General features: G+C 47.0%; 1 protein-coding gene across 3 annotated transcripts in view; it reads right to left on the reverse strand.

The window, feature by feature from the left end:
- Positions 1-12783, reverse strand: part of ARFRP1 (ADP ribosylation factor related protein 1) — a 42887-nt gene that overhangs the window by 19826 nt on the left and 10278 nt on the right. For all 3 annotated transcript variants that reach the window (XM_060230584.1, XM_060230586.1, XM_060230587.1), the window contains exons 4-6: positions 11509-11591; positions 9391-9472; positions 536-606 (exon numbers count right to left, since the gene is read on the reverse strand). In XM_060230584.1, the coding sequence (XP_060086567.1) occupies positions 536-606; positions 9391-9472; positions 11509-11591 (236 nt within the window). The remainder of the gene's footprint in view (positions 1-535; positions 607-9390; positions 9473-11508; positions 11592-12783) is intronic.

Consider the following 12783-nt stretch of genomic DNA (forward strand, 5'->3'; position numbering starts at 1 on the left):
ATGTCGCACAAGCGACGAGGGAAGAAGAAATAGGAATTGTGACTATTTCAACTGAGGGACTTCCTTTTTAGGAAGGAAGTTGTTGAAGTCAAGTCTACCCCCAAGTCCTGGATGGTCCGAGCAATTCAAGGATCTCAAACCACAAACAGCTTGTCTACAGTCCTCTTGCTGCTCCGTTCTATAAACGGAGTTCACCGATCATCTCCGACTCATACAAGAAAGTGACAAACCTCTCTCCTGTCTCGACATGTGATCATTAGCAAATACCAAACCAAGACTGACGCAGAACAGCTGCCTGATGTCTTGGGGGTGTGCACAGAATAACTCCCAAGCAGCAGGAGTAGGATTTCGGTTTCTTGGAAGTCAAGACCGTTCACAGCGAGTACTTCTGGGAACAAAAATAACCCACCAATGCACGAGAATAGACCCAGAGATTATGTCCCGGTACAAAGATAGGAGTCTTCAGAAAAGAAAAAAAGAGAGACGCTAATCTTAGACACGAGCCGGCTTTTACCTCAGCAAAGGCCTCACTCACCTCGACGTCCTGTTTGTTAGCCAGAACCAGCAGCGGAACACCTTCCAGGACTTCGCTGGTTATCATCTTCTCTGCGGGACAGAAAAAGGGGGAAGTGAACATGGGGAGACGGAACCAGGCATCTAGTCCAAAAGAATTTCAATTTAAAAAATTTTGAAATGCATTTTTTTTATTCTTATCCTTTGCCTCAGGAGCTCACGGCGCTTCTCCCCTCCCCTCTTGCACCCTCACGACAACCCTTTGAGTTTAATTTATGCAGCTCCTATGATAATATCCCCCAAAGACTAGTTGCTGGGTTTGATTTTTTCCACATTGGTCTCAACAATTTATTAAGGTTATAGGGATACAGAAGCAAAAGGGGAAGGTATGGGAAAGGGGTAAGGATAGGGATTCACATACACATTATTAATAAAACTTTACATACTTCTCCATTAGTTAGCTGCTGTACCTTATCATTATTACAATTTTAAAACAACGTACCCTAAATCTCAATACCACATGTCTTATACTACCTACAAAAGTTTGTTAGTGGGGTTTTCAGTTCATGAGTATAGGAAAGGAAAGGACCCTTGTGCAAGCGCCAGTCGTTTCCGACTCTGGGGTAACGTTTTCACAATGTTTTCACAGCAGACTTTTTACGGGGTGGTTTGCCATAGACTTCCCTGGTCATTACACTTCCCCCCCCAGCAAGCTGGGTCTTCATTTGACCGACCTTGGAAGGATGGAAGGCTGAGTCAACCTCAAGTGGGCTACCTAAAAACCCAGCTTCCGCCAGGGATCGAACTCTGGTCGTGAGCAGAGCTTAGGACTGCAGTGCTGCAGCTTTAACACTCTGCGCCACGGGGCTCTTCACAAGTAAGTACAGCAAGTAGGGAAAGGAAAGATCCCTTGTGCAAGCACCAGTCGTTTCCGACTCTGGGGTGATGTTGCTTTCACAATGTTTTCACGGCAGACTTTTTACGGGGTGGTTTGCCATTGCCTTCCCCAGTCATCTACACTTTCCCCGCAGCAAGCTGGGTGCTCCTTTTACCGACCTCGGAAGGATGGAAGGCTGAGTCAACCTCGAGCGGGCGACTTGAAAACCCAGCTTCTGTCAGGGATCGAACTCGGGTCGTGATCAGAGCTTAGGACTGCAGTACTGCAGCTTTGAGACTCTGTGCCATGGGCTCTTATGGGCTCATGAGTATAGAGGTGACTATCTTTCATTCAAATTTCTTTTACTATCTTCTTTCAATAAGTCCATAAGGATATCTGTCTCTGCTATCGCGAGGAACTTCTCAATTAGTTCTGGTTTCGTTGGTGTCTCCTTCTTCTTCCAGGCCTTAGCGAACAAAATTCTAGCTGCGGTTACTAAGTGTACATACACATGTTTCAAACCCTTATCTGTTATACCCGACATAATATTCAGTAGGAAAAATTCCGGTTTAAATAAAATTGTCCTATTGTACATTTTTTGAATTACTTCGTGTACCAATACCTCCTAGCTTTGAAGCATTTACACCACCAAATCTTTTAAAACCAGATCAGTGTTATAAATATGAGGAAATACTGCAACAAGATAATCAATTGAAAACCAAGGAATAACTAGAGCAGGGGTGTCAAACATGCAGTTTGGGGACCAGATCAGGCCCCCGGAGGGCTCCTATCAGGCCCCCTAGCAACTGACTGTCATCTGTTTCCTTCTCCCTATATCTTGCTTCCTTCTGCAGAACAGCTTGCTTTGCCAGGCTTGCTCAATCGCACAGGAGCTACAGAGCAAAACCTCTATTTTACCCTTTGGCTGAGGATCCTCCCTTGGGGAAGGAAGGAACGAGCCAGAGCTTCCTTTGCCCAGTTCCTTGGATCCCATGGGAGAAATACAAAGGAAGTGCCTTTAAGACCAATGAGTGCTAACATTTTAAGCATGTTTTAAGTTTTTTTAAAAAATTATTTGTCTGTGTTCTTTATAAATTTTTTATCTCTGCTACCTAATCTTAAATTAGGTACACACAAGGCCCGGCCCGACATAGCTCGGCCCAACCAGATATGGCCTGGCCCAACAAGGTCTGTTTTATGTCAGATCTGGCCCTCGTAACAAATGAGTTCGACACCCTAGAACTAGAGAGTAAGAACATGAATATGAGTTGGTGGCTCAGAACACAAATAGTGTCCAGATATGTTAAAGATAAGATAGTAGGGTTTAATGTTGATCAATATCCATTCGATAAAATTTTCCTGGGCCCTCAGGAAAAACTGATCTCGAAAATATATTCTTATCTACTACAGATGAGGGCCCTTCGCCATCTAACCCAGACCAGTCTGCAGGAAAAGTTGGAAATTAATCTAGATAAAACCAAGGTTTTAGTTTTCACCAAACGTTTCAAGGCTCATTGCTGGTTTCTAAATGGCAAACCCATTGAGCAAGTAAAAATTATTAAATACCTGGGGGGTGATTTTTCATTATCAGGGAAAGCGTTTGGCACATAAGAGCTATGTTGCACAATCTGCGCAAAGAACAGCTGATGCCATCTACCGTTTTTACATCTCCAAAGGGGCCAAATTCTTGCCTGCAGCACTAAGGCTGCATACTGCAAAGACCAGGGTCCAGTTGCTCTATGGCGCTGAAATTGCCCCTTATTCAACCACCAAGCCGTTGGAGATAGTACAAACTAAACTCTTGCGCAAGCTTCTGTCTGTCCCCAGTTGTGTGCCAAACACTGCCATCAGGTTGGAATCTGGCGTCCCAAGCATCGAGACGTCTATGTGGTTAAACACCCTTTGTTACTTTTTGAGGGTTCTCTCAAAGCCAGGTGGCCTTCCCCATCTGATTTTTTTCGACTCTTTTGTGGGGACTTGGGAGAAAAGGTGTCTAGATCATTTTAGACTCTGTGATCTCTCCCCTGAGTCCCTAGCAATGATGGAACTGAGGGATGCGAAAGAACTTCTGCGCCTGAGGTTGGTGGAGCTGGAACTGAGATCTGCTAGAGCTAGTCTTTCTGCGCACATTTTCTTAGAGAAGCAAGCCGAAGTACTGTCCCCAGCCAGGTATCTTTTCAACATCACCATCCCAAAATATCGGATCGCTTTCTCAAAAGCACGACTCAACGCACTTTTCTCTTCGGTGCTTTTGGGACGTTACGCTGGGTACCCGTATCTGGAAAGATTGTGCCCCTGCAATTGCAATGAGGTCGAAACAACTCTCCACATCGTTTTGCGGTGCCCTAATTACAATGACTTGAGGGCAAGATTAATCTCTCCAATTCTCGGGTCCTTGGCGGGCAGGCCGGAGGATGAGCAGATTGCCTTCCTCCTGTCTGACGCTCATTCTGATGTTTCATCTAAGATTGCCCGTTTCTGTTATGTTGCTCAGTTGGAAAGGAGGGAAATTGAGAGTGTAAATCTTGGTTATGAGTTTTAACAAGATGTGCAATAGTTGGCGTCAGGAATTTTGTGTAAGAGGTGATGGGTTTGTTTTTATGATTTTGTTTTTGTTTGTATTAAGCTGGTCGGATGACCGTGAATAAAGTACTACTACTACTACTACTACAGATGAAGATGCAAGATGAGATTGTGAAGGACTGTATAGTACAATGGGCAAAGAATATAGGGCGTAGTATTACGCTAGATGAATGGGAAACCCTTTGGAAATCCAATATAAAATTAACAAAATCAGTATCTTTTGAGGAAAATCTGTATAAGATGTTTTACAGATGGTATGTAACCCCTCAAAAGCTTTCTAAACCGTATTCTAACAAATGCTGGAAATGTACAAAACAGGTGGGATCGTTTTATCATATGTGGTGGACTTGTGAGAAGGCGAAAGACTATTGGAAGATGTTACATGAACTATTGCAGAAAATGTTGAAGATGCAGATTCCTCTTAAACCAGAACCATTTTTGCTGAATATGTAACCTAGTGATTACACAAAAGAGACATGACATTTAATGGCACATATTAATATTGCTATTGTCAAAGCAATGGTATTCCCAGAAGTAATGTATGGCTGTGAGAGCTGGAACATAAGGAAGGCCGAGTGCAGAAGAATAGATGCTTTTGAGCTGTGGTGCTGGAGAAGAATCTTGAGAGTCCCTTGGACTGCAGGAAGATAAGATCAGTCAGTCCTAAGGGAAATCAGCTCTGACTGCTCCCTGGAAGGTCAGATGCTGAAGCTGAAGCTCCAGTACTTTGGCCACCCAATGAGAAGGGAGCACTCACTGGAGAAGAATCTTGAGAGTCCCTTGGACTGCAAGAAGATCCAATCAGTCAGTCCTAAGAAAAATCACCCAGACTGTTCCCTGGAAGGTCAGATGCTGAAGCTGAAGCTCAAATACTTTGACCACCAAATGAGAAGGGAGCACTCCCTGGAGAAGAGCCTGATGCTGGGAAAGACAGAAGGCAAAAGAAGAAGGGGACGGCAAAAGATGAGACGGCTGGACAGTGTGACTGATGTAACAAACACGAATTTGAGCAGACTTCGGATGATGGTGGAAGACAGGAGGGCCTGGCGTGACTTTGTCACAAAGAGCTGGACTCGACTGTGTGACTGAACAACAACATTAATACTGGAGCTAGGATTTTGTTTGCTCAGAAATGGAAATTCCAAGCACCGACCACAAAACAGGAACTGATCGGGATAATACTGGAAGCAGCAGAGATGGGCTATTTATCGCTACTGCTTGCTGGGAAATCCAAGGAAGAAGCAAGAGAATACTGGGAGAAGTTATATGTATGGTTAGACATTTAAATTGCTTTGGTGTGAACTGTGGTTAATATTCTTCAATTGATATGGTTGAAATACAAGCTAAATTGATAACCTAAACGGGAACTTACAATATAATTCTATATGACTACTGTGATGAGAGGCTGAGTGTGAAACGGTATGATGAAATTTTCTTTTATTTGAATTTACAGCGACATGCAGAATGTATTCTATTTTTCTTTACAGATGTATTATTACTTTTCTGTTTTCATTTTCCCTTTTCCCTCTTTTTTTTCTTGAAAATAAAAATTTGATACTAAAAAAAAATACCTCCTAGCTTTCCTGCAGGTCCACCACGTGTGGTGAGCCTGCCTTTGGCGGGGGAGGGCGGGATATAAAAAAAAACTTACTTACTTACTAAAAAGATCCCTCCTTATCCTCATATTTCCCTTTTCCCTTTTTTTCTTGAAAATAAAAATTTTATACTAAAAAAAACCCACCTCCTAGCTTTCCTGCAGGTCCACCACGTGTGGTAAAAAGATCCCTCCTTATCCTCACATTTCCAACATAATTTGGAGACCCCTTGTACATTTTAGATAATTTAACCGGCGTAACTTGCCACCTATAAAACATTTTGTATATGAACATATGAAGCTGCCTTATAGTGAAACAGACCCTCGGTCCATCAAAGTCAGTATTGTCTACTCAGACTGGCAATGGCTCTCCAAGGTCTCACGCTGAGGTTTTTCACACCTATTTGCCTGGATCCTTTTTTGGAGATGCCGGGGATTGAACTTGGGACCTTCTGCTTCCCAAGCAGATGCTCTGCCACTGAGCCACCGTCCCTCCCCTGCTCTCCAGGGTCTCAAGCTGAGGTTTTTCACACCTATTTGCCTGGATCCTTTTTTGGAGATGCCGGGGATTGAACTTGGGACCTTCTGCTTCCCAAGCAGATGCTCTGCCACTGAGCCACCGTCCCTCCCCTGCTCTCCAGGGTCTCAAGCTGAGGTTTTTCACGCCTACTTGCCTGGACCCTTTTTAGCTAGAGATGCCAGGGATTGAACCTGGGACCTTCTGCTTCCCAAGCAGATGTTCTACCACTGAGCCACTGTCCCTGTTTTCTTTAAAGGCTATCGATTTTGTTACTTTTATACTGGCGGACCATATTTGATCCCACTGTTCCAACTGGATGCTGTGACCTGTATTCTGGGGTTTAAGGTTGTTGCGTAGTTTGCAGCCCGGTACAACTGCCAATTGTGAAGGTTAATTTCAGGCCAGTCTTTCAGTCCTGACAGTTTGCAGATGGACAGTATGGTCCTACTAAGAGATATATGGCCGAGCTTGTATGGATATCAAAAGCCAAGGTCTCACTCAGTTATACTAACTGGTTCTTTTGACAAAATTTGATTCACTAAACTTGAAGCAGATTTATTGCATGCGGCCATTGGCCATCACAATACAAGGTTAAACACAGTATCGTAAAAAGAAGTCAAACAGAAACAAAGAATGGTCCAATAGAAATACAGAACAACGGCTTAAGTGGGTTACAATCTTAAATAAATTGTTAAAATACTAAAGAAGAGGAAGAAGAAGAGGAAGAAGAAATTAGATTTATGTCCTTCCTATACTCTCAATCTCAGAGAAGTCACGATCTCCTTTACCTCCGCCTACCCCACAACAGGCACCCTGTAAGGCGGGTGGGGCTGAGAGAGCTCTCACAGCAGCTGCCCTTTCAAGGACAGCTCTGTGATAGCTATGGCTGACCCAAGGACATTCCAGCAGGCGCAAGTGGAGGTGTGGGGAATCAAACCCGGTTCTCCCAGATAAGAGAGCTATGGCTGACCCAAGGCCATTCCAGCAGGTGCAAGCGGAGGAGTGAGGAATCAAACCCGTTCTCCCAGACAAGAGAGTTATGGCTGACCCAAGGCCATTCCAGCAGGTGCAAGTGGAGGAGTGGGGAATCAAACCCGGTTCTCCAGATAAGAGAGCTATGGCTGACCCAAGGCCATTCCAGCACGCGCAAGTGGAGGAGGGGGAATCAAACCCGGTTCTCCGGATAAGAGTCTGCGCACTCAACCACGACGCCAAACTAGTAGTTAGCTGCAAGCTGCTAAAATGTTAAAACACCATAATGCTACGATAGCAGCTGAACGATTAAGTTAAAAACGTTACAAATCTGATAAACCAATTTGTGGTAAATAATATACTATACAATTATAGACATCTAAGATAAAGCCAACTAACCTGAGGAGGCAGATTATACACTCAGCCGAAATACATTGCCAAACAGATCCAACCCAATAAGAAGAGAAGAAGAAGACTGCAGATTTATACCCCGCCCTTCTCCTTGAATCAGAGAGGGGCTTACAGTCTCCTATATCTGCTTCCCCCACAACAGACACCCTGTGAGGTGGGTGGGGCTGGAGAGGGCTCTCCCAGCAGCTGCCCTTTCAAGGACAGAGAACGGCCTACAATCTCCTTTCCCTTCCTCCCCACAACAGACACCCTGTGAGGTGGGTGGGGCTGGAGAGGGCTCTCACAGCAGCTGCCCTTTCAAGGACAACTCCTGCGAGAGCTGTGGCTGACCCAGGCCATTCCAGCAGCTGCAAGTGAAGGAAGAAGACGACGACTGCAGATTTTAAACCCGCCCTTCTCTCTGAACTCAGAGTGGCTTACAATCTCCTCTATCTTCTCCCCCCACAACAGACACCATAAGTGTGCGGACTCTTATCTGGGAGAACCGGGTTTGATTCCCCACTCCTCCACTTGCACCTGCTAGCATGGCCTTGAATATAAGAACATAAAAACATAAGAGAAGCCATGTTGGATCAGGCCAATGGCTCATCCAGTCCAACACTCTGTTTCACACCGTGGCCAAAAAAATTTATATATATATATATACACACACACACACACACACACTGTGGCTAATAGCCACTGATGGACCTCTGCTCCATATTTTTATGGAGTCAGCCATAGCTCTATATATATATATATATATATATATATATATATATATATATATATACATATATACACACACACACACACTGTGGCTAATAGCCACTGATGGACCTCTGCTCCATATTTTTATGGAGTCAGCCATAGCTCTATATATATATATATATATATATATATATATATATATATATATATATATATATATATATATATATATATATACATATATACACACACACACACACTGTGGCTAATAGCCACTGATGGACCTCTGCTCCATATTTTTATGGAGTCAGCCATAGCTCTGGCAGAGGTTGTCCTTGAAAGGGTAGCTGCTGTGAGAGCCCTCTCAGCCCCACCCACCTCACAGGGTGTCTATTGTGGGGGGGGGGAGGTAAAGGAGATTGCGAGCCACTCTGAGACTCTTCGGAGTGGAGGGCGGGATATAAATCCAATATCTTCATCTACCTCACAGGGTGTCTATTGTGGGGGGGGGGGGAGGAAGGTAAAGGAGATTGTGAGCCGCTCTGAGACTCTGAGTGGAGGTGGGATATAAGCCAATATCTTCATCTACCTCACAGGGTGTCTGTTGTGGGGGAGGAAGGGAAAGGAGATTGGGAGCCGCTCTGAGACTCTTCGGAGTGGAGGGCGGGATATAAATCCAATATCTTCATCTACCTCACAGGGTGTCTATTGTGGGGGGGGGGAGGAAGGTAAAGGAGATTGTGAGCCGCTCTGAGACTCTTCGGAGTGGAGGGCGGGATATAAATCCAATATCTTCATCTACCTCACAGGGTGTCTATTGTGGGGGGGGGGGTGTGGAAGGTAAAGGAGATTGTGAGCCGCTCTGAGACTCTTCGGAGTGGAGGGCGCGATATAAATCCAATATCTTCATGTTCTTCTTTCAAGGGCAACACTGCGAGAGCTCTGGCTGACCCAAGGCCACGCCAGCAGCTGCAAGTGCAGGAGTGAGGAATCAAACCCGGTTCTCCCGGATAAGAGTCCGCCCACTTCACCCCTACCCCAGACTGCCAAGATCGTCACAGCAACTCCCTCGCTGGATCACCTCAGCTCGAGAGGCGGCCCGCCACGCGGAAAAGGCAACTCGGTCGCCTTTCAAAATCAACGCTTTGCACTCTCGCCCACGAGGATCTCCCCGAAACAAGGCCTTGCCGTGCACGATAAAGCTCGCGAGAAAAAGCCCGCCAGGCTCACCGAAAGCTCGCTTCGATTCCGACAGCCTCTCCTCGTCGGTGGAGTCGATGATGTAGATGACGCCGTGAGATTCGGCATAATACTGAAAAGCAGAGGACAGGAATCAGTGTGCAAAGGGGGTGGGGGGGGGTGGGGTTTGCCGTCCTTTCGCTGCAGATTCGCACAACCGGAACGCACGCTTGGGGCGTGGGAGCAGGCCAAGTAGGTGGCCGCCTAGGGTGCCACCAGGTGCCCCCCCCCTCTCCCCACACATAGCATGAGTGCCCCTTGGGACCTGCCTGCCCCAATGGAAAACAGGCTCCACGTAGCACAGACACTGCCTGGCCGGTTTCACGTCCCCCGGGTCTGAAACGCGAAACACATGAAGCTGCCTTCGACTGAATCAGACCCTCATTGGTCCATCAGAGTCAGTCTTGTCTACTCAGACTGGCAGCGGCTCTCCAGGGTCTCAAGCGGAGGTTTTTCACGCCTACTTGCCGGGACCCTTTTTAGTTGGAGATGCCGGGGATTGAACTTGGGACTTTCTGCTTACCAAGCAGATGCTCCACCACTGAGCCACAGCCCCTCCCCTGCTCTCCAGGGTCTCAAGATGAGGTTTTTCACACATATTTGCCTGGACCATTTTTAGTCGGAGATGCCGGAGACTGAACCTGGGACCTTCTGCTTCCCAAGCAGATGCTCTACCACTGAGCCACCGTCCCTCCCCTGCTCTCCAGGGTCTCCAGCTGAGGTTTTTCACACCTATTTGCCTGGACCCTTTTTAGTTGGAGATGCCGGAGACTGAACCTGGGACCTTCTGCTTATCAAGCAGATGCTCTACCACTGAGCCACCGTCCCTCCCCTGCTCTCCAGGGTCTCCAGCTGAGGTTTTTCACACCTATTTGCCTGGACCCTTTTTAGTCGGAGATGCCGGGGATTGAACCTGGGACCTTCTGCTTACCAAGCAGATGCTCTACCACTTCATTTAGGTCAGGGCTGGCCAAACTGTGGCTCGGGAGCCACATGTGGCTCTTTCACACACATTGTGTGGCTCTTGAAGTCCCCACCCCTCCACTGGCCAGCTTGGAAAAGGCATTTGTCTCTTTAAATCACTTTGCCAAGACAGCCGGTGGTTTTGATAATGCAATTAAACTTATAGTTGCTTTTTCCCAACTCTCCCTCCCTTGTCTATATCCTTTCCTTCCTTCCTTACGGCTCTCAAACATCTGACATTTAGAAGAAGAAGAAGGTATTGGATTTATACCTTGCCCTCCACTCCGAAGAGTCTCAGAGCGGCTCACAATCTCCTTTCCCTTCCTCCCCCACAACAGACACCCTGTGAGGTAGATGAAGATATTGGATTTATATCCCGCCCTCCACTCCGAAGAGTCTCAGAGCGGCTCACAATCTCCTTTCCCTTCCTCCCCCACAACAGACACCCTGTGAGGTAGATGAAGATATTGGATTTATATCCCACCCTCCACTCCGAAGAGTCTCAGAGCGGCTCACAATCTCCTTTCCCTTCCTCCCCCACAACAGACACCCTGTGAGGTAGATGAAGATATTGGATTTATATCCCGCCCTCCACTCCGAAGAGTCTCAGAGCGGCTCACAATCTACTTTCCCTTCCTCCCCCACAACAGACACCCTGTGAGGTAGATGAAGATATTGGATTTATATCCCGCCCTCCACTCCGAAGAGTCTCAGAGCGGCTCACCATCTCCTTTCCCTTCCTCCCCCACAACAGACACCCTGTGAGGTAGATGAAGATATTGGATTTATATCCCGCCCTCCACTCCGAAGAGTCTCAGAGCGGCTTACAATCTCCTTTGCCTTCCTCCCTGTGAGGTGGGTGGGGCTGGAGAGGGCTCTCCCAGCAGCTGCCCTTTCAAGGACAACTCTGCCAGAGCTATGGCTGACCCAAGGCCATTCCAGCAGGTGCCAGTGGAGGAGTGGGGAATCAAACTCGGTTCTCCCAGATAAGAGTCCGCACACTTAACCACTACACCAAACTGGCTCTTGATGTGGCTCATACGTTAAGCAACTTTGGCCATCCCAGGTCTGGACTTGAGCAGAGTTTTGGGGGAACCACACACCCCCTCCCCTCCGATCGCCGGGAGACGGATCTCAAACCCCTACCTTGTCCCACAGAGACTGAAGTTCCTCTTGTCCTCCGAGGTCCCAGAACATTAGCCTGGCTTTGCCCACATCTATGGTGCCAACTAGAAGACAGACAGAAAGATGCAAAGCAATGCGCTTTCCCCCCTTTTCTCACCCTCCCCTAAGACCAGAATTCAGGGGATGAAATGAAGCTCAGAGTCAGCCATTAGAGAATCCAGGGGCTAAGCCTGATCCCCTCTCCTGGAGTTACATTAATTCCATCCCCCCCCATCGCAGTGCCAATCCAAGAGAGGACAAGGCCATCCAGGCAATGCTCTCTCTAAGCCAGGGTGTCGGACATGCAACCCAGGGGCCAAATCAGGCCCCCAAGCAACTGGCTCCCGTCTGCTTGTCTGCTTCCTTCTCCCTCCCTCTCTCTCGCTTCCTTCTGCATCTCAGCTTGCTTTGCAAGGCTTGCTCAAGTCTGGCATGACAAACTGACTAAGTCAGGGGTGTCAAACATGCGGCCCGGGGGCCAAGTCAGGCCCTCGGAAGGCTCCTATCAGGCCCCCGAGCAACTGGCTCTCGTCTGCTTCCTTCTCCCTCTCTCTTGCTTCTTTCTGTATCAGAGTTTGCTTTGCAAGGCTTGCTCAATCGCACAGGAGCTATACAGCAAAGCCTCTATTTTGTCCATTGGCTGAGGCTCCTCCCTTGGGGAGGAAGGGGGGTGGGGAGGAAGAGCTTGTTTTGCCAGGCTCTCTCAATTGCACAGCAGAGCTACTGAGCCAAGCCTCTCTTCCTTCTATTGGCTGAAGCTCTTCTCCCTCCTGGTCCCCTGGGGAAGGAAGGAAAGAGCCAGAGCTTCCTCTACCCAGTTGCCTGGATCCCATGGGAGAGATAGAAAGAAAGCACCTTTAAGACCAACGAGTGCTAATGTTTTAAGCATGTTTTTTTTAAATTATTAAATTGTGTTTGTGTCCTTTATAAAGTTTATATCTCTGCTACCTAATCTTAAAAGAAGTACACACATGCCCCAGCCTGACATGGCGCAGCCAAACAAGGTTTCATTTATGTCAGCTTTGGCCCTCATAACAAAACCCTGGAGTAAAGGGTTGCCATAAGTTAGTTGTGATTCGATAGCAAAAAAAACCCCACCAAAAAAACGGCCATTCCACCCGGTTCAGAGTCTGCACGGCAGCAGGCACTAGACGACGTCAGACGTGAAAAACATTTTGCAAATAAATATATATACAATAGTAAAACAACTGGATAAAATCGAACATAAACACGTCCTTGAAGCCGTGTGGCATGGCT

The sequence above is a fragment of the Heteronotia binoei genome, chromosome 2 (assembly GCF_032191835.1).
Source record: "Heteronotia binoei isolate CCM8104 ecotype False Entrance Well chromosome 2, APGP_CSIRO_Hbin_v1, whole genome shotgun sequence".
Taxonomy (NCBI): Eukaryota; Metazoa; Chordata; class Lepidosauria; order Squamata; family Gekkonidae; genus Heteronotia; species Heteronotia binoei.